This window comes from Belonocnema kinseyi, chromosome 4, assembly GCF_010883055.1.
Source record: "Belonocnema kinseyi isolate 2016_QV_RU_SX_M_011 chromosome 4, B_treatae_v1, whole genome shotgun sequence".
NCBI classification, from domain to species: domain Eukaryota; kingdom Metazoa; phylum Arthropoda; class Insecta; order Hymenoptera; family Cynipidae; genus Belonocnema; species Belonocnema kinseyi.
Window position 1 is genome coordinate 90710673 of NC_046660.1, and position 21670 is coordinate 90732342.

The following is a 21670-nucleotide window of genomic DNA, read 5'->3' on the forward strand; positions in this document are numbered from 1 at the left end:
CTTTATATTTCTGTCAGGCTTTAGTAAGTACCACTATCTCTATAAGAAAATATATTTGTTTGTTGAAGATTAGAATTAAAATGGTTCAATAATAGCGATGATATAAATAGTCACCTTAGCCCCACCGGTTGGCGCTGCCCTTCCTAACCCTAGATTGCCTTACAGAGAAGGCACCCCCAACTAAAGAAAAAGCTAAGCAAGTATTTTATTCCGTTATTATAAATAGCATATATATTTCGAACGTTTTCAAAAGTAAATTTTAATGTAGCAAAACAAAATTAGTTTGTTATTACAAATAAATTTCGATTATGAAGATGAAGGGTGAAAGAGGAAGAATTTTTCATATTCATGACAATATTGCTTAGAAGCACTTTCACATTTTTCGGTTAGCTGGGCAAATATATAGATTAAATTACGACTTAATTCAACGGAATGAAATAAATAATTACAAAATTAATTTTATATTTCGTTATCGTGTTATATATTGATTTCTGACATTCCTGTTTCGTTATAGAATACTCTTTTTTTAACGCTCCATAAAAAATATAAAGTCTATTCTTCATACAATCTTTGTACACGAGAGGCACTGATTACCATATATGATTTGTACCAAACTGCGTCATGTAGCTTTTAAAAAATGCGTTGTCTCGAACACCGTTATTTTTATGGAATTAATGGCCGTTCTGAATAAAATACTGCATCGTGAATTGTTGCGAAAATTCTAAAACTAGATATCCCTTTTTCATACAAATCACACTTCTGTATATTGTCAAAAACCGACACCGAGCAGGCTGCGAGATAAACTGGAATTTCAATTTGTGCGAACTCTTCAACGATTTCGCGCAAAGCCTTGACTCCGGTTGGATCAATATATGTTAAAGCACTCATATCAACTATTATAAATTGCACATCATCATTATCACAGTCATTTTCGTTTAAGTATAAGCCCCTTTTCGCTAGTTTCAACCTGTGTTTTAACACCTTCCGAGGAACAATGCCTACAGCGTTTTGTATCTGCGTTCGAAACTGCCCTTCAGTGACGAAATTTAAACTTCCGCAATAATGGACAATTTTTGTTCCTCGAATTTCCTTGGTCTGGAATGAGAATTTAATGAGAGAGGATTTCATGAAGAAGTATTCAGAAAAAGATGAAAAGAATTCGTGAGAAACTTACACCTTGGTATCGACTTTGATCTAAGTACAAATCCGTATTTGGGATATGACCCAAGAGACAAGTATAGGATTTTATACTGTGTATCCAAATACTTGCGAGTGAGGCTAAAATTCCTACTAATAACCCAACATCTATTCCTATTAAAACTACAGAGAGCAGAGTTACGATCCAGATTAACCCATCGGTTTTACTCAGCTTCCAAAATTTGAAAAGGGCTTTTGCTTGGATCAGCATTCCTTTCAAGGCGACCTGTAAATAATTCAAATTTATTATAAATCAAAAAGAGTATCTTCAATTTATTAAAAATCTACATAGATTTGAAATATCTATAAGCAAGGTGTTGATCTCGCTTGAAATCGTGTGTAAAAGCCTTCATGAAATATTGGAGAAATCTTTTCAAATATCTAAAATCGAGTGGTAAAAAGCCCTCATCTATAAATAGACATCTTACCACAATTATGGAAGCTAAAACACATCTTGGTAATGGCTCGAAAAATGGACCAATCCACAAAAGGATGCAAAGCAAAATTAAGCATGAAACAATGCTCGCCAGTTGAGTTTTCCCACCAACTGTCTGTTGAATCAGAGATCTGCTAAGGGATGCCGAGACTGGCATGCAAGAAAAAAATGATCCAAATATGTTTCCAGCACCCTACATTAAAGGAAAAACACTTGGCCATTCAAAACAATACAAAAAGCACAAATCCAGGGTGGCCATATTAATCACATCAAACAATTCTCTTTCATTTTCCGGAGTTTTGCCGGTTCGCAAACATTTTTCACGGTCAGTCAAATTAACAGATTCGAACTCTATAGCTAACATATTTTCCATTTGAAGTAATAAAAACTGTGCTGTAAATTACTTTAAGCAATTTTAAAACATAAATATTAAAAATTGAAAGATTACATTTTTGTTATAAACTGAACACTTCTTAAATTAAAAGAAAATTATTTTCATTTTAAATAGTTTAAAATTCCTTAAAAAGCTTCAAAATTCTATTTCGAAATCTTTAAACATATACATGTTATTTTACATTTATTCAAATTTTAAATTATTTTTGAAATTTTTTCAGAACTTCTAAACATCTTATCAAATGAATCGAATTCTTTCTAAATTTTTCTCCTATACACTGCAAAATAAAAACTACTTCCCTAAAATCTTCCAGATTCATTTTCACAATTTCGGAATTCTTATTAAATATTCTCCTAAAATTTTCTTTTAACTCTTAAAAAGTAAACTTTTTTTTAATTTGAAATCTGCAAAAATCTATATTTTGTTTTAAATTAGACCGTGAGCTATTTGCATCGAAATTCGGCATGGATAGCCGGATTTTTTCCTAACTTTATTCTACATCAAAATTTAACTATTTTACTTGTTAATTAAATTTCGTAAATGGGAACAATTGAAATTGTAACGTTCAAAGTTTACTTTTTTGTTAAGTTTTGAATATTTGATTTATAATTGCTGATTTTGCATGAACAATAAAATATTTATAAATATTATGCGATTGTTATTTTTCTTAATTACAAATGTCAAAATATTAAATTTTAGACTAAAATAATATTTTAAATTTAATAAAAGCCTTTTAATTACGAATATATTATTTTGAAGTTATTTAAAACTTGAAAATAGTTAATAAAGTTTCAATCGTGCTATTACAATTTGCTATTAAATTTTGAACTGATTTCTAATCTCCTTGTAAAATCAATTATTATTCACTTTTTAATCCTTATTCACATCTGATAAACCAAAATGTTTTTTTTTAATGTTGATTTCAAACGCTAATAATTTTTTATTTTGTAAGTCTGAAACTGCATTTTAAAATTGCTTAAATGAAAAATGTACGCTTAAAAATTAAAATCCAAAATGGAAAATTTGTAAGTGTAAGATTTTCAAATTACGGATTGTAATCGGAAAGATATCATAATTGAAAATAATAAAAATTGAATTGATTATATAAAAAACTAGCTTTGATATATTTTTTTCTCTAAAAATTTGGAAAATTTTGAGTAAAAGAATAAATTCATGGTCATTTCCTGGTTTTTCCCGTTCTAATAAAATTCCCGGTTTCTCAAGCCAGCGGCCACCCTGAAATATATCAATTTTTGAAAACATGTCTCACCATGGCAAACAATTCTTGATTAGAGTCCACATCGTAGTGAAGTTTTTGAGCAAATATCAAGCTCATAGACATGGTGACCGTATAAGAAACCATAGTCACTGCAATGCTATCCAACGCAACAGTGGATAGTAAATCAAAACTCGGTATCCCCGGGTTTGGGAGTCTGGTGATCAAATTACCTTAAAAATTTATAGGAATTTTACATCGCAGATGACAACTGTAGTTTTTGAATGTGAAAACTCTACTCACCCCGTTGGAATATGACCGACAGTTCGAATTCCGTATTCTGAAGGTAGATTCCAGTAGGTTGATACCAAAGTTCCACTGACGACTGCAATTAATTCGATAGGGATTGGAAAATTGCACAATTTGCTAACTTGGGGCTGAAATAGAGCACAGTGGAAATTAGGGTAATATAGAGTCGGAAATATATATTCTTATGTTGAAGTACAAATAATTGAAAACTTACTTTTAAAAGTTCGTTATTTATAACCATGATAATAATTGATACGGTTGATATGATCAAAGCAGCCACATTCGTGGTTTCTGAAAAACTAAATAAGTCTACAATCGTCTGAAATGAAGAAATTAATCAAATTAATATCTAGGAATTGTTTTTCGTAATTAAAGAAATGATTGCGTCTATTTCTTGTTCCACGTACATATACAATCTTAAAATACCCTTTACGTTTTGGCAATTTTACACCTAAGAGATCAGGAAATTGAGAAACTAGAACATGAATAGCTGCTCCAGTTGTAAAACCATTTACGAAGGTCTCACTTAAAAGTGTACTGATAACTCCTAATCGGAATACATACATCAGAAGCTAAAAGTAAAAAAGATTCTTGAATGAATTATAATAACCATATTATCATAAACTTCTTTGATAATCAAAATCACCTGCATTATTCCGACCATGCAAGTCACCGCAGTTGCAACCTGCATATGTGTATAGCCATCTTCAGCATTTATTAGTTCGGTATCAATGTCTACATTTGTAAAATTCGAATCACTCGAAATTACATCATGGGCTGAGTATGCAGTTACAGCTTTACCTGTCATGAGACAAACAACAGCGAAGGTTCCTATGAGTTGGGAATAAAATTCGCAGTTAAAAAATAGGTCACTAATACATCATTCTTATTCGACACATCGATACTTCTCTTATAAATATTCAAGAAGATTTAGAATATATTACAAAAAGATAATTTCAAGTAAAAATTGAGAATCAGAGGTTTTCAATGTTTAAAGCCTATTTTCATTCTTAATATAGTTTACCTCATTATGTTTTTTAATATAAAATTATTTCCAATCACTTCATAAATTTTACCTAACTTAACAAGCGATAGACTTATGAAGCAAGTATGTGTAAAGTTAATTAGTAAATTGAAATTTATTTTATTATATTCTTACCCATCGATACATGTTTTGAAGTTCCTAGAGCGAAATAAATAAGTACAGGAAAAAATGCCATATAAATGCCAACAACTGGTGGCACGTTGCCTAACATGGCATAAGCCATACCTTGAGGAATGTGCATGATTGCAACCGTAATACCAGAAACTACATCGCTCATGAAATCTTCTTTCCACTTATAACTTCTGAGCCAACTTACTGCTGGTACCATATTTGAGACACAATTTTTAAAACTATCTGGTGCCAAGGATTTTTTCAGTTTAGAGGAAACTGAAAAAAGGAAATATTTGTTTCTTATTGCAGATCTAGATATCAATCACTTTTTTTCCTTATAAATACTCACTGTTTACTTTTGGTTTTTCATAATTGTAGGTTTCATTTAAGGTCTGCTGATCATACAAGGGACGATCCACGTGTAGGTGTATTAAGGGCTGTTTTTCTTCGATAGCTATTCAACATTAAACGTTCAGTTTTGAATAATCCTAGAGTAGAATATATATGGAAAGAGTATTTTCTTGTGCTTCCTCGTATAGGGAGATTTTTAATATATCGTACATTTAATTTACTTTTTTGATCTATTTCGGTGTAATTCCACCCCGGGAACTTGAAAATTCAATTTTTAAATGTCCACGAGGTGCCTGAACGAACTCTAAATGGGAGTGACAAAAGAGGTCTTATATTATTTTTGGATTTCGTTCTAGAATGCTTCAGAAACAATTTTAAAAAAATTAAAATCATTCATCGAGCCGTTTTTTATTTTTGTTTTTTCTAATGTCAATTTTTTTAAGTAATTTGAAAAAAATGGATTTATTTTCGAAATAAGTTATGTTTAAAGTACAAAAATGATATTTAATCTTATTTTTAATATAAATCTTGTATAATAAGTGTATTTTTACATAATTTTTAATGTACTATTATATTCTTGTACACGTACATCCTTTATTAAATTATTGGAAAAATTATCATTACTTTCTTTAACCTTGAATTCGTATTTTTTGCAAATATATGCAACAAATACAAATAAAAGATTAAAAAGAATAATAAATATAGTTTTTGTACTTTAAACATAACTTATTTCGATAATAAAGAAAATAATAAATAATTTATGTTTAAAGTACAAAAATCATATTAATTATTCTTTTTAATATAAATCTTGTAAAATAAGTGGATTTTTACATCAATTTACATACGTTGGCACATTAATAATTATTTAAAAATACACTTATTATTCAAGATTTATATTAACCCTCATCACTTACATGGGGTCAGAATGACCCCAACATCAACTCCAGAATCAAATTTGAATTGGATTTTGAGAATTTTTGTATACACCTTAACATAATTTTGATTTTAAAAAACTGCGAGAATCTAATTTCTATGTCTTAAATAGCGTATACAATCAATATGACAATATTTCAAAAGTCAGCTGGGGTCAGTTTGACCCTATGTGAGTAATATGTCATTTTTCAGAGGTATAAGTGATGAGGGTTCAAAAGAATAATAAATATCATTTTTGTACTTTAAACATAACTTATTTTGAAAATAAATCCATTTTTACAAATTACTTAAAAAATTGACATTAAAAAAAGCAAAAATAAAAAACGGCTCTAAGAATGATTTTAATGTTTTTCTGAAATTGTTTCTGAAGCATTCTGGAACGAAACCCAAAAATAATATAAGACCTCTCTTGTCACCCCCATTTAAAGTTCGTTCAGGCACACCGTGCTAGGTTTGGTAGGATTTTGACAAAAATTTGTTGATATGAGAAATGCTACAGTACTATATCGAAAACATTTGTTCGCGTCTTCGAGATGCGCCTAATGATCTACTGAAGGAACGTTCTTGTCCTTTTACGATGTGGCAATACCTACTCACAATCTTTAAAAATATATTGTTTATATTGTTTATTTGGGGAAAACTTCTTTGATATTTTCCATACAAGAAAACTCTAAACAATGTATTTGTTCGCGTCTTTTATATGCCTCGATTGAACCACTGAACAATATTTCATGAACTTTCACGCCCTACCAATAACATGTTTTAATTTTGAATAGAAAATTATTTACCTTGTTTACAAGAGGATTTTTTAAATGAGGATATAACAGTATTGTATTCTATGTACTTTTCCACATCTTCGAAACGCGCCGATTGACCTATTGATCCACCTTTGATGACCTTTGATGATCAATCAATAGCGTAAATAAAGTTGACCAAAAAGATTACATTATTTAGCAGGAAAACTTTTTTTTAAATTGGAATATAGCACTACCGTTACTTAAAAAGTTTTAAGACAAAAAACAAAAGCTAAAAAAGTATATTAAAAGCTTCTAGTTTTTTATTATGGTATCTGATTTTATAAAAAAAAATCGGTAAGCCATAAACATAAGATTACAAAATATTGACTTTCCATTTTTTCATCTTTTAAAGAAAAACTCGGTATATTATCTTTTATCAAAGGCGAATGTTGAGTAATTAATTATCACGGATTATTGCACCAGAGGGCAATTTATTACTGTGGTTGCAGTAAATTTCTATATTTATATACATATAAATGTGCACTTTAAAATGGCTGTAAAATTACTGACTTCTAGGATACATTAATTGTGATTATAATAGTAATAGAAAAGTTTGCGCCTACTTAAAAGGCGTAGAAACCAGGACCCATTCTCAAAATTGAATTACCTTATATTACCCCGCAAATATAGAATTGTATATTTTTCTAGACAATTATGGCCTATATTCCGGTGTTGAATCAAGTCTGTATTCGGACTGGAAAATTGACCAATTGCAATAGTTTTTGTGTAAAACGTTTTTTGTATGCTCATTAGAATAGAAAAAAGCTGTTTTACACAAACAGTATTTAAATTAGCCAGTCTTTCACTCTGAATGTAGATTTGATTCAAAACTGGAATAGGCCCTAATTATCTAAAAAGTATGCAAATCTAGCATTTATGGAGTAAAATACTAAAATAAGACAATTAAATGTCGAGGTGCGGTTTTGGTTCCAAGACCCATAAGTGGTCAATTTTCTTCGCAACAGATATGCATATTCTCAGCTTCAAAGTAATTATAAAATTTACACGCCTTGTATAATTCTAAAGATACCCTCAGAAACAAGCTTTTAACATTTTACATTGACAAAAGGTTGTCAATATCCTATAAAACCTGACAATGAGTTTTAAACGAATTTGAGATGCGAATTGATACTGAGAAGCCAATTAAATAATTTACGTCAATTTGTTATGCAATAGCCTGGTTGACAAGTTTAAAACTTCCACACGTGTACCAACTTTTATAGTCCTTTACATACAGCATAAAGTAACATTTTTATAAAAATTATTCTATTCATAAACAATATACAATCAAGACCATTGCATTTCTTAGGAATAAAATAACATTCTCTGTTGTGAAACTTAATTATTTTTTAAACTGATAAGTAAGAAAAACTTAACAAATTCTCATTTACTTAAAATGTGAAAAATTATTGACAAAAAACAGTTGTTAATCTAAATTGTTCATCTAGAAAGTATAGAGAAATAAATGAAATTTCGAATACAAAAAAAGTATATTGATTAGGGTACCAATTTAAAATGAAATATATCTTTTCTAAATTTGTTCAGTATAACAACAAAAAAGACGACGTATTTTTTATTATTAAACATTTTCTTGATCCCGTAGGTTGAGACGCCGAAAATTGATTAAATTGGCTCAGATGCGACACTAAAGTAATCTAAGTTTTATCAGTTCATTGGTTCTTACCCACTGAGATTTTTCTTCGAATGAAAAAAATTTTCCCGTTTTTTTATTATTTTTTAAACAAAAAGTATCTTAGATCTCCTTGAAGGTGATTGAAGATAACATATGTATTCTTTGACTTTTCTAATCTATGGACTCTAATGAATAAATGAATATAATAAAAATATTTCATTTTTTTGCAAGGAACAATTTTTAATAACAGATTTTTTATCTCAAACCCTTATATGGAACAGTGCATCACTTAAATTTCAAGAAAATTGTATTTTTCACTATTTAGCTGAACTTAGGGTTTCAAGTGAAAAAATGTCTGTCAAAAAACATTCTGCTTTTTCACAAACATTATTTTTTGTTTATATCTGAAACATGAAATCGAAAAATAAAACGATAGGTGCGGAAATACTTTAAGTCTGTTGGTAAAAAAAGGTTTTATGCGAAATTCCAGCTAAATAAGTGAATAATATCATTTTATTGACATTTAAGTTATATACTGTTCGAAAGAAGGGTTTGAGATAAACAAGCTGTTATTTAAAAATGTTCCTTGCACAAAGTAAAATATATTTATTATATTTATTCTATCATTAGAGTCTATAAATTAAGAGATGCGACAAAAAAAGGAAATTTTTTATCTTCAATCGCCTTGAGAGGAATCTAAGATACGGTTTTTAGAAAATAAAAATCCTATAGGATTTTTTCTTAAAACAAAAAAATTACCCTTTCTTTTTCCTTTAAAGTTTAAAGAAATATTTAGCGAACCTATGCCTTTGAACGACTTGCGGGAGTTTAAATAAATTTTATTTAAAAACAGACGTCGTCTTTGTTTTTTTTTAACTGTATAAATTTATAGAGAAAAATAGGAAAAAAAATTTAATTTTAAATTGGCACCCTTGTATTTATTCTTACTTCGAAGAGCTTCTTGGGAACCGTCCATCCTGACACCGAAAAAAATGTCTCGTGTCTCGTTAGAATATTTGTCCGCACCAGCTGACCGGAAAGATAATTATAAATACATACATATATATATTATATATATCAAAGCAATATAAGATAATAAAATTGATAAATTACAATGAGTCATCAAGCATTATCACTATTGTCTTCTACTGGAAAGTGTGTTGCAAAAATTAGATTATGAAAAATTATTATTATTATTATTATATGAGTATATCAAAAATTTGATAAATAAAGGGAGTGTCTGAACGTAACGAAAAAAAATCAACTATTTGTACCTAAATTTTGGTGCGAATATTAGCTCCTTTTTCAGATTTCGCTATATTCGTATCAAAATGTCGATACGTGTCCACGGCCATAAATAAAAGTATAATAAGAACTAAATATAAAATATTCCATGCAAATTTAAATTGTTTTTCTGTCAATTGAAAATTCAGAATAAAATAAAAATATGAAAATTACGCCTGAATTTGGATTTCGTTGCTGAAATTTGGCTAAAATAACAGAAATAACTCACTCTGTTGAAGAATTGTGAAATGTAGGAATAAATGTTCGCAAAAAACTTACCTTTTTTATAATTAAAAAATACGTCAAACAGAATGAGAAAAATTAAATACGAACTTGGGAAACCTTCGCACGGTGACTGCTACAAGAGAGACATGTTTTGTATTTATCTTCCTGTCTTTCAAGGATAAAAACTAGAAAAAAATCTTCGCCAGTCATGAGAGAGACACTACACACACACGCACTCACAGCAACGCACACGGATTTAAACATCTGTTGGTCAGGGCCGAAGAATGCGAGAGGTAACCATGGGGTTTCAATTTCAAAATGTGTAGGTAATTTAAATTTTTAATTTTTAATACAAATTTAATAGTTTGTTAAATAAGAAGTCCTTTGATTAGTTGTATAATATTAAAAAATATAAAAATAGAATGGATTTGAACGATAAAATACTAAAAACATCCCTGTAAATAAAAAAAGATTCAAAAGAATTCAAAGTTAATAGGGGATAGTTGCAGGATTTATAATGAAGTTTATGGAACTTTCCGGATACATGACTGTTTTATTAGTAAATATCAAATAATTTCATTTAAGAAATTAGCCCGCACTAATATTCGACGGAAAGCTCTTCTCTCATGGATTATATTTGATTCCATTGATTCCAATTAAAAAGTTCTTCGAGACATAACCTCAAAAAAAATTACACCAAGGATTAAAACCATTTCTTCTAGTCATTATATTCGAGATTCGAGGTAATTTGACGACCAGGATTTAAATCCTGCTTCTCTATTAACTTTAAATTCTTTTTTCATTTCCTGAGATAATTAATAATTTTTCGAACTTGTCTCTATAAAGCAGTCCATGAATTTTAATAATTTAAACAAATTTCTACTTGGATCTTCTTATATTTAAAATTCAGTGCATATTTATATCTCTAATTCTTAACTTTTCAAGTAAAAATATTGCTTTTGCACCAATTCTATTTTATATTTTCATATATAAAATTGACTTAAACGATGAGGGGATATTGAATGAAAACGTAAGAATGTTTAAAAAATACGGAATTTTTCGTTTACAAATTATTTTATTATTAAGAATATCAACTTATATAAGACTAGACAAGCGCAGATCAATTGAACAATTCTCTGAAACTTTCTTACAACAAAAATAGCCTCTTTCAAAAGAAAATAAGGTTTATTATAACATCTCGTAGAATAATATATCTTTTGTAACGAATAGTAAAATATAGGTCATGATAAATATTAAAATACATTTTTTAAATATAGTTCATTGTGTGCGCTTTCCATTGAGGAACTGATGAACCTTGGAAATGATAAAATCGAAGAAATTTTTACGTAATCACGGTTGGTGCTTCCCTGCCAGTGTACTCTTTCAATTTGCTTAACTGCAAAGCAATTTCAACCAATGGCTTCAGTACTTTTTGCGCGTCTTCAGTAAATGTTGACGGATCCGATTCGTAACTTTCTATGTATACTCTAATCGTTGCCCCTGAACTACCGGTTCCCGAAAGCCGGTAAATAATTCGAGAACCGTCCTCGAACAAAATTCGCAAACCCTGAAAAGACCAATAACAAAATGTAATTAAATAAATGCAGAAAAAATTACAGAGAAGTAAAAAATAAGATTTTACCTGTTTGTCTGCGACGCTATTATCAACCGGATCTTTATATGAATAATTGTCAGCTTCTTTAACGACATACTCCTTGTTCTGGGACGACAATATTCTACCAATGAATTGTGGACTCTCTATTTTATCTTCTACCTCTTTGATCATTTTGTTTGCAGATTCGGCGTTGCAATTTTCATAATCGTATCTAAAAAGTAAGAAATTTACATTGTCAATTATGACTGCGGTCGTAGAGTTAATTCATTGTGTCTATAACTTTACATCTTGAAACAAAAATCCCTGACAATTTCAGGTTTTTTCAGGGTGGCCGCTGGACCGGGAATTTTTTGAGACCGGGAAATGACAGTGATTTTTTTTTACTGAGAATTTTACAAATTTGTAGAAGAAAAATCTGCCCACGTTCGATTTCAACAGTTTTTAAATCATTAGTTCAATTTTTATGTTTTTATCTTCTAGAACCTTCTTTGCAAATTTTGTTTCAATATTTTAAAATCTTTTTAAATATTCTCTTAAAATATTGTTTCAAAATGAAAAACTATTTTCAATTTTCCTAGGAATCTTAAGACAATGTTTTTATTCTTTTGAAACCTTTCACAATTTTTGAAAAGAATCTAATTTTTTTATTTAAAATCTGCGAAAATCTACATTTTGTTTTATAATAGGCTATCATTTCAAGTTTTACATTAAGTTTGAATCTTTTCCAATCTTCTACATATCTCTTAAAATTACTCAAATTTCGCCTATAAATAATAAATGTTCAATTGTTATTTATACATTCAAATTGTAAAGAAATTTTCTAAAATTTTCAGGATTTTCTGAAAATTGTAGTAAAAATTCTAATTATTTCGACAGATATTTAGAAGTTCTGAAAAAGTTTTCAAAATAATTTTAAATTTAAAACGTCTGGATTTCACAAGATTTTGAAGCTTTCCAGGGATGTTTAAACTATTTAAAAAGAAAATAATTGAATTTTTAATTCAAGAAAAGTTCAGTTAAAATTTTCAATATTTGATGTTTCTAGCTTAAAATTCCTTAAAATTATATAATTTTGAAAATTTTAAATTTCATTAATTGATTTTTTAATTTAGAGCATTGAAAATGATAGCGTGGATTTATATTTTTGTATATTTAAAAATGTTAGCACCTTCAATTTTATACGCGTAAGTTATTGAGCATTTGAATGCAACATTTTTAAATTAAAAACTTTTAAATTTCAATTTTAAAAGTTCAAAATTTAATAGTTCCACGTTGAGTGCTTTCATTTTTCGCTCAGTTTTGATTACGTCAAATGGAAGAACCCGGGAATTTATTTCGTCGATTAAAACGGCCACCCGGTTTTTTCCAGGCATCTGAAGTTCTTTTCCAGGTATAATTTTTCGTAGAACGAAGCCATTTAAATATTTTTCCTTTTTATTTTAAATTGACTCCGAATATGTATACAGTTACGCGAGTTTATCATAAATTGTATTTATTTCAGTTTCTAAGTATTCAATTAATATGTTTAATTTAGGTAGATGTGAAAAATTATATTAGCAGATAACCTTAAATATATTAGTACCATAGACTAATTAAGTAATTATATAATACTAAAAACACAATCATTTCTTAAATTTCTCTCTAAATTCCAAGAATTTTAATAATAATTTAAACACATTTTATTTACATTTTTATGTTTAAAATTCAGTGCATATTTAGGTAACATTAATGTGGGTACTACATTAAATTAAATTCAAACCGTTTCCAATTCCTAACTTTTCAGTTGAAAATATTGCAGTTTCAACAAGATAGATGAATTTTTAACCAAACAGTTGAATTTTCTTCCAAAAAGATTAACTTTCTAGTAAAAAGACGATTTTTTCACAAAATAAATTAATTCTCATACAAACAGTTGCACTTTTAACTTAAAGAGATCAATTTTTAACCAAGTAGTTCTATTTTTTACTGAAAAATATTAGTTTCAAGAAAAAATAGAATAATTTAATTTTAACTTCAAAACATTCATTTTCCACACAAAAAAAATTGTCAACCAAAATGATGAACGTGTTAACTAAAATGATGAATCTTCAACTTGAATTGATGCATTGTTAATACAAAATATGAATTTTTAACATAAAGTTTAACTTTCAATCAAGTTGCACTATTTTTCACTAAAAATTAAAATTTTGAACTAAAAGAGAATACTGGAATTTTCTACCAAAAAGATGAATTTTCAACAACAAATAATTTCCAACCATCAAGATTAATTTTCAAACAAAAATGTTCATTTTTCTACCAAAAAAATACAATTTTTAAACAAAATACATCACATTTCATCTAAAAAAGACCAATTTTCAATAAAATAAAATAATTTTGAACTAATAAAGGTCAATATTTAACAACACAAATTGAATATTTACATTTTCAGTGAAAAAAAAAATTATTTTCAACCAAACGGATGAAGTTTCAACGAAAATGATGAATCTTCTACTGGAATAGTTGTATTTTAAACCAGAAAGATGAATTTTCAATTAAAATGATGAATTGTCAACAAAGAATTGAATAGTTGAATTTTCAGTTCCAAAAAATTGTTAAACAAAAAAAAATAATTAAAACAAGTTACATTTTCATACAAAGTGATACATTTTTATCTAGAACGATGAATTTTTCAACCATAATAATTGAACTTTAAACCAAAAAGATGAATTTTAAACCAAGAAGATCAATTTTTACCACAGAAGACGATTTCTCAACTAAAAAAGAATATTATACAACCAAAAATTGAATAGTTCAATTTTCAGTTACAAAATTTAAAGTTTAACCAAAAAGAAGAATTTTCAAACAAGTAGATTAAATTTCATAAAAAACATTAATTTACAAACCAAAAAATTCATTATTTGCTGGAAAAACGATTCTAAAACACAACACATCAAATTTCAACTAATGAAAGATTAATTTTTAACGAAATAGTTGACTTTTGAACTAAAAAAGGTTAATTTTCAACCAAAATGGAATATTTAAATTTTCGGTAAAAAAGATTAATTTTCAACCAAACTCATGAATTTTCAATCAAAAAGATTAATTTTTACCAAAAAAAGGCGACTTATGAACTAAGAGATAATTTTTTAACTAAAATTTAAATAGTTCAATATTTAAATGAAAAAATTAAAGTTCAACAAAAAAGATGAATTTTCAATTAAAATGATAGAATATTCAACCTGCATAATTACATTTTCAGTTTAAAAATAATAATTTTTGACAAAATAGTTCATGTTTTAACTGGAATAGTTAATTTTTCAATAAAAAGCTTCTTTTCAGACGAAGAAAAAACAAATTTTTTAAACAAAATAACTTATTTTTTAACCAAAATGATGAATTTTCAAGTAAAATTATGAGTTTTCAGCTAAAATAGTTGAATTTTAAACCAAAAAGATTCATTTCTAAGAAGAAAGACAAATTTTAACTAAAATCAGATAATATTCAACTGAAATATGCATTTTCGGTTAAAAAATAATTTTCAAAAATAATAATAAGTTTCAGCCAAAGAAAAAACGAATTTCCAACAAAATAGCTAAGAAATATTGTACAGTCAACAACAAAAAAACCAACCTAAACTGTTACATTTTCAAACAAAAAGATGAGTTTTTAAACAAGAAGATGAATTTTCTATTAAAAATAACGAATTTTCAACTAAAAAACATTAAATTTTCAACCAAAAATAGAATAGTTAAATTTTCAATTGAGAAAAGTAATTCGAAAACGCAAAAAAAAAGAATTTTTAGAAAATAATTGAACACTGTAAAATAACGCTACTTCAAATATAAAGAATCACTGTTATTCAGCTTTATATTGCAATTTAAACAACAAAAAATAAGCACACTCAACAAATTTCCCTGAGAATTCCAGGTTTTCCAGGTGGGGTAGACATTCTGTAAGTTTTTAGCAAAAAATAATAACCTCGTGAAGAAGTTCCTTCCGTAAATCCTCCAATGATCCATGAGAATTTCTTCAACGGATTTTCCCAAACTTGCAACAACACTTAACCAGGCAAGTGCGGCCCAAATTCCATCTTTTTCACGAATGTGGTCCGAACCTGTTCCGAAACTTTCTTCTCCACAGAGCGACAGACGACCAGCATCCATCAAATTACCTGCGAAATAAAAAAACATATTTAAAATCCATAATGTCAACACTTTTCAAAATACAGAAAATCATTTAAGCTCGAGGAAAAAATGTGTAAGATTTTATAACGCTTCGTACCGAAGTATTTCCATCCAGTCGGTACTTGGAAGCAATTAATTCCAGTTTTTGTAGCAACCCTATCAACTGCAGCTCCAGTTGGCATTGAACGAGCATATCCTCTTACTCCAGTTTTTTGGAAATAGGGGATGACTTTCAAATTATTCGCGAGTACCGCCAGAGAATCAGAAGGTGTAACAAAAAATGCTTTCTTTCCAATAATCTACAAAAATTATTATTTTTAATTATTTAAATTATTTTTTTTTTAATTATGTTTATTATTCTCATATCCTCAATTAAATTCTGATATTTTCTAATACCATATTTCTGTCACCATCCCCATCAAATGCAGCACCAAAGTCAAAAGGTCCATTTTTAACCGCATTCACCAAATCTTCTGCGTAAGTTAAATTAGGATCAGGATGCAATCCTCCAAAGTCTTCGAGGGGTGTTGTGTTTATTAAATTTAAGTTCTTCACTCCCAGCTCTTTCTCGAAAATATCCTTCACGTATGGCCCCGTCACTGTAAAAGTAATTGAAACAAGATATTCCTAAATAAGTTAGCACCAACAAATAAATAAATAATACTAAAAACATAATTATTAATTCCTTTTATTTGCCTCTAAAGTCCATGAGTTTGAATAATAATTCAAACACATTTTTGTTTGATCTACTTATACTTAAAATTGAGTGCATATTTAGGTAAAATTAACGGGGGGTACTGTATTAAATTAAATTTAAACTGTTTCAAATTCTTAAATTTTTAAGTAAAAGTAAAATGATGAATCTTCAACTGGAATTGATAACATTTATATCCAAAGGATAAATTTTTAACAAAAAAGTTTAACTTTCAACCAATTAGTTTTAATTAAAAAAAAAAAGTATTTTCAACTAAGAAAGATAAATCTTCATTAAACACTGAATTTTTAAACTTAAAAGAAATCAAGAATCCAACAAAACTGGGGTTAAATTTTTAGTAAAAAAATTATTTTTTAACCAAAATGATTAATTCTTAACTAAGTTGATGAACCCTTAGCTGGAATATTTTAATTTTAAACAAACAAGAAAATGAATTTTCAACTACAAAATACATGATTTGCCAATTAAAAAATATATAAATTGTCAACCAAAAATTGAGTAGTTAAAATTTCAGTTAAAAAAAATTAATGTTCAACGAAACAGACGAATTTTTTAAACTAAAATGATGGAATATTCAATTAGAATCAGTTTGAAATAACAATAATTTTCAAATAGTAAAAAATTGAGTTTCAACGAAACAAATCATTTTCAAACAACGTGATTTATTTTCAACTAAAATGATCAGTCTTTTGCTACAATAATTGAATTTTCGAAAGAAAAGATGAATTTTCAACTAAAAAATATAATTTTCCAACCAAATCTTGAATACTTAAATGTGTATCAAAAAAATTAATGTTCCACCAAAGAGATGCATTTTTAACTAAAATGAATGGATAGTTATATTTTTGGTTAAAAAATAACTCATTTTCTAATCAAAATTTCAACAAAATAGTTCAAGTTTTAACTGTAATAGTTCAACTTTCAGTAAAAAAAATTAATTTTCAGTCAGAGAAAAAAACGAATTTTTAACCAAACAGCTCATTTTTTAACAAAAACGGTTCAATTCAACCAAAAAAAACCTTACAACATGAGTTGAAATTTTCAAGTAAGAAAATTATTTTCTACCAAAAACAACGAATTTTCAACAAAATACACGAATTTTGAACCAGTTGAATTTTCAAATAACAACAATAAATTTTCAACTAGAAATAGAAGAGATAATTTTCACTTAATAAAAATTTCAAACAAAAAAAAAGAATATTCACAAAATAGAATCATGTTATGCAATTTGATGTAGCAATTAAACAAAAAATTGAGTTTCCTATCGAAAAAATTTCCTGACTTTAAAAAAAATTCCGACATTTCCAGGTATACAAAAATTCCAGGTTTTCCAAATAACGTAAACATTCCTGTATTATTTTATAAATTAATTACCTCCGTTCATAGAGTTAATCAGGACTTCGAAAGCAGGACGTTCTGGACTTCCAAGTAATTTTTTTTTGATACTAGAGAAGTCAAAAATTTCCTTCATGAGGTCAACGTAATCCTTGACAGAGTCAATTATTTCAACGGTGAAAGAACGACCGTCTACTTGCAAAGTAACGGTCTGGATTTTATCAATATCTATGGGAACTTCGGGTATGGTTTTATATTGCTTTATAGTCTTCGTTATTTCGAATATTTTATTCGTGACAGCATCTGGTGCTGGACCTCCATTTTCGCAATTATACTTGATTCCAAAATCTCCATTGGGTCCACCAGGATTGTGAGAAGCTGTTAAAACAATTCCGCCTAGGGTTTTATATTTTCTGATGATTGTGGATACGGCTGGAGTCGATAAAATTCCATTTTGACCCACTAACAGTTTCCCAACCTAAGGAAAAGAATTTACTTTTAAATTATGTAAAAACGTTACCAGTTTTTGTATGTGTGTGTGTGGGGTGGGGGTGGGGGGGGGTAAACTAAGGTTGGTAAAAGTTAAGTTTTTTATTAAATTTATTTTTGGTTCGGAATTCATCTCGTTTGTTTAAGAAATCTATTATTTCTATCTATTATTTCTACTACTTTGTTAAACAAATTTTTTTAGTTGATGGTTCATTTGGTTGAAAGTTTAATAAAAATGATAAAAATTCGTTTCATGCTTTGTTGCAAATAAACTTTTTAAACTGAAATTTAAACTATTCCATTTTTTGTTAAAAGTGATCATTTTGGTTCAAAATGCAATTGTTTGGTTTAAATATCAACTGTTACATGCTTCGTTGAGAATTTATCTTTTTTAGTTGAAAAGTCAACTGTTGAACAAATGTGTACAAAAATTAAAAAAAAAAAATTTTCCTTGCTTTCGAATAAATGTGTATGTTAACAATTCTACTGTTTTGTAGAAAAATCATCTTTATGGCTTGATAATTCAACAATTCGTTTTTCTTTGGATTTGAAATTAAATAATTTTATTGAAAATTCGTCTTTTTGGTAGAACATTAATCTTCTTGGTCGAAAATTTATCTGAAAATTTAACTATTTCATTTTTGGTTGACACTTTATCCTGTATACTGTACAAGTTAAAAATTGAACTGTTTAGTAGAAAATTCATGTATTTTGTTTAAAAGTCGTCTTTTCGGATAGAAAGTTATTATTGTTTATTGCAAGTTAAACTTTTTTGTTGATAATTTAACTACATATCTTGGTAAAGATTTAAAGTTTTTGTTGAAAAATAATATTTTTCGATTTAAAGTTCTACTGTTTTCGAAAAATTGCGACTTTTTTAGCTTAAAAGCTTTACTTTTTTGTTAAAAATTCTTCTTGCATCGTAGAAGAGTAATCCTTTTTGGTCGAAAAATAACTTTTTTGCTAGAAGTCCAACTGTGTTCGAAATAATTCGTCTTTTTGGCTTGAGAATGTTTTACATAATTTGATTAAATCTTCAACTCTTTTTTTTAGAGAACTCGTCTCTTTTACTGAAAATGTCGACTATTTAGATGTGAACGCAACTGTTTACTGCAACTGCCAAACCCTGCCAGGCCTCGACTATACCACCGATTTAATATTATACTTTTTCCTTCTAGTGCTGCAGTGATTACTATTATCATTACGATTAGATTGTAAAATCTAATCTTAAGCCATTTAAATAAGTTGACTAAAAGAAACCTAAAAAATTAATTTTTTTTTATTTATTCAATATATTTAATTAAATATTCAATACATAATAATTTCTCATTAATTTTATGACCAGTTATTTAGACAGTCACCACCGATGAATAATAAATGACTTTAAATATACATTCAAAACAAACGATTGCCTTATCTTAAAAGTTCATAACCTTATTATCAGCAGAGTTTAGTTCGAAAAAAAAAAATTATTGACCACGATTTCAGTAATCAATTGATGTTTTCTTTTTCTCAAGGTAAAAAATGAATTCTTAAAGTATGATCAATACATTGAAAAAAATCACTTAATTAAAGGAAGTGTAGACAAATTCGAAAAATAAAACTTCTAACCCCATTAGCAGCAGCGATTCTGATGATTTTGGAAACGACTGCTTTTCCATAAAAACGCCCGTCACCTCCAACAACAAGAGTAGATCCAGCTAAGTCCTTTCCCACAGCATCAAGAATAGCTTGGATGAAATTTTCCGTATAATGTTCCTGTTGGAAAACAGTAACGGCTTTTCGAAGTCCAGAGGTACCCGGCTTTTGACCTTCGAAAACCACAGTTTGCACGACCGAACTTGCCACCGCAATCATAATACACGTAACTTTACTGGCTTCAATAACTCAAATGAGCTAAAACAATTTACTCGACGAAAAAATATGATAAAAGCTCAAGTTCTGCGATTAGATACACAATGACATTTCAAGGGCACTGAAAGTGGTGGCGGCAGTAGCAGACGATATTAAAATTTTGAATTTTTTATTTAAAGACATCTGGTGGACAAACAGGGAAGTAAGTAGGGATATTTGCGCACATGACATTTGAAGTGAGGTTTAGACAAAGATATAATATCTTTGGTTTAGACCTTTCGAAGAGCTCTGAGCAGGGCTGGGAACGAATAATACTCTTCGTCTTATACACGGTTTTATACGCGTATATTCACTACGTAAATACGTATTACTACCTATATTCACCCATAATATTACTCTTCACTATACAAAAAATATACATTTTCCGACAGTTTCTGTCCTTTTAATTCTCAAAACTCAAATTCTGACATGTGATTACACTATATTGAGTAGTATTCCCTACTATATACATAATTATTTAGTTGGTTTTGTTTATGTGCTATTTTAACTGATTTAATTCATAAAAAAAATAAATTTAAGGCCATGTGATGAGTGGGTCACGTGACTAGATTCTTAGCTCACCGGCACTGTTTGTATTTCCCAACTTATTTTCACGCAAAGCACCAGATCGAGTTGAATATTTGTGATAATAAATGAAAAGCACTAAGAAAGGTAGGTCTGGTGTTAAATTTGTATAATTATTAAAAAAGTTTTGTTTGTAAATAATTTTTTTTTACTTTTTTCATAATTATTACAATTCATGACCAGACACACCTTCCTCAGTGCTTCTTATTTATTGTCCCAAATTTTCAACTCGATATGGCGCTTCATGTATAAATAAGTTGGCAAATAAAAAAGTGTTGGTATAGTAGAAATGTAGTCACGTGACCCACTCGTCACATGCCCTTAAAAAGCGAAGTTAAGTGCACGTACAATTTAGCATGTCCGCCATCTTGGAACGTAACGTACTGGTTTTGACGTATAATACGTAGAATACGTCAAAGACTTCAGAGTTACGCGTAACTGACCAAATATGGCTCAGAGCCGGAGGGTGGGGCCGACCACGGTCTTGACCGGAGAAAATTATGACAATGATAAAATATTATGGATACAAAATAATCCGTTTTTCAGATAGATTTCACGCTAAAGTACTTGTCGATTTACGATTATGCTTTTACGTTTCTTAACACTTTTTACTATCCATAGATGTGCCATTAACCAACTAATAACATAGACATGAACTTCATGTTAAAATAATAATATAGTGTGCATCGAGTGGGAGGTGGCGATTTCAGACATGTGAAGTTTGCCGGGCGAGCGCAGCGTGCACGGCAGTCACGCGATTCGAACCGTCGTCTCGCACAAGGCGCACATAAAACTTTATCCAACACTGGCGCTGGAAAGTGGAAATGTAGCCGAGGAGGTCGTCAAGAGACGACGAAGTTGTCGATTCCTCAACTGATGACGTCACCGTGGCAGAAGTGAGTACTTTTCCCACTAGTGGGAAAAGTAAAGGGTATTTATCAACA

The 21670-nt window shown here is 28.7% G+C and overlaps 2 protein-coding genes across 3 annotated transcripts; both read right to left on the reverse strand.

Moving 5' to 3' along the window:
• Nucleotides 1–455: 455 nt before the first annotated feature.
• LOC117171707 (solute carrier family 26 member 6-like) lies at nt 456–10174 on the reverse strand. Of its 2 annotated transcripts, none has more exons than XM_033359260.1 (12): nt 10040–10174; nt 9371–9451; nt 5058–5162; nt 4712–4984; nt 4199–4383; nt 3960–4124; nt 3767–3871; nt 3547–3680; nt 3298–3460; nt 1626–1826; nt 1175–1423; nt 456–1095 (listed from the first exon to the last, which is right to left on the reverse strand). In XM_033359260.1, exons 2-12 carry the CDS (start codon nt 9396–9398, stop codon nt 664–666), a joined length of 2040 nt encoding a protein of 679 aa, XP_033215151.1. In that variant the 5' UTR covers nt 9399–9451; nt 10040–10174; the 3' UTR covers nt 456–663. The 2 variants fall into 2 exon arrangements, with proteins under 2 accessions (XP_033215151.1, XP_033215152.1); XM_033359261.1 differs by having other exon boundaries at nt 9986–10047.
• An 812-nt stretch (nt 10175–10986) lies between these two features.
• On the reverse strand, nt 10987–20241 carry LOC117171469 (phosphoglucomutase). Its single transcript, XM_033358818.1, has 7 exons — nt 19860–20241; nt 17799–18237; nt 16106–16308; nt 15807–16008; nt 15504–15696; nt 11574–11757; nt 10987–11498 (listed from the first exon to the last, which is right to left on the reverse strand). Exons 1-7 carry the CDS (start codon nt 20103–20105, stop codon nt 11274–11276), a joined length of 1692 nt encoding a protein of 563 aa, XP_033214709.1. The 5' UTR covers nt 20106–20241; the 3' UTR covers nt 10987–11273.
• Between the last annotated feature and the right edge of the window lie 1429 nt (nt 20242–21670).

Excerpts from the sequence above, each read along its gene's own strand:
- LOC117171707 (XM_033359260.1), bottom strand. The coding sequence starts at position 9,398 with ATGGACGGTTCCCAAGAAGCTCTTCGAA. Across the intron at positions 4,384-4,711 it reads TTCAAAACATGTATCGATGG|GAACCTTCGCTGTTGTTTGT; the intron begins GTAAGAATATAA and ends CCCAACTCATAG. Across the intron at positions 1,424-1,625 it reads TTTTAGCTTCCATAATTGTG|GTCGCCTTGAAAGGAATGCT; the intron begins GTAAGATGTCTA and ends AATTATTTACAG.
- LOC117171469 (XM_033358818.1), bottom strand. The coding sequence starts at position 20,105 with ATGATTGCGGTGGCAAGTTCGGTCGTGCAAACTGTGGTTTTCGAAGGT. Across the intron at positions 11,758-15,503 it reads GGAAGGAACTTCTTCACGAG|ATACGATTATGAAAATTGCA; the intron begins GTTATTATTTTT and ends CTTACTTTTTAG. Across the intron at positions 11,499-11,573 it reads ATAGCGTCGCAGACAAACAG|GGTTTGCGAATTTTGTTCGA; the intron begins GTAAAATCTTAT and ends TGGTCTTTTCAG.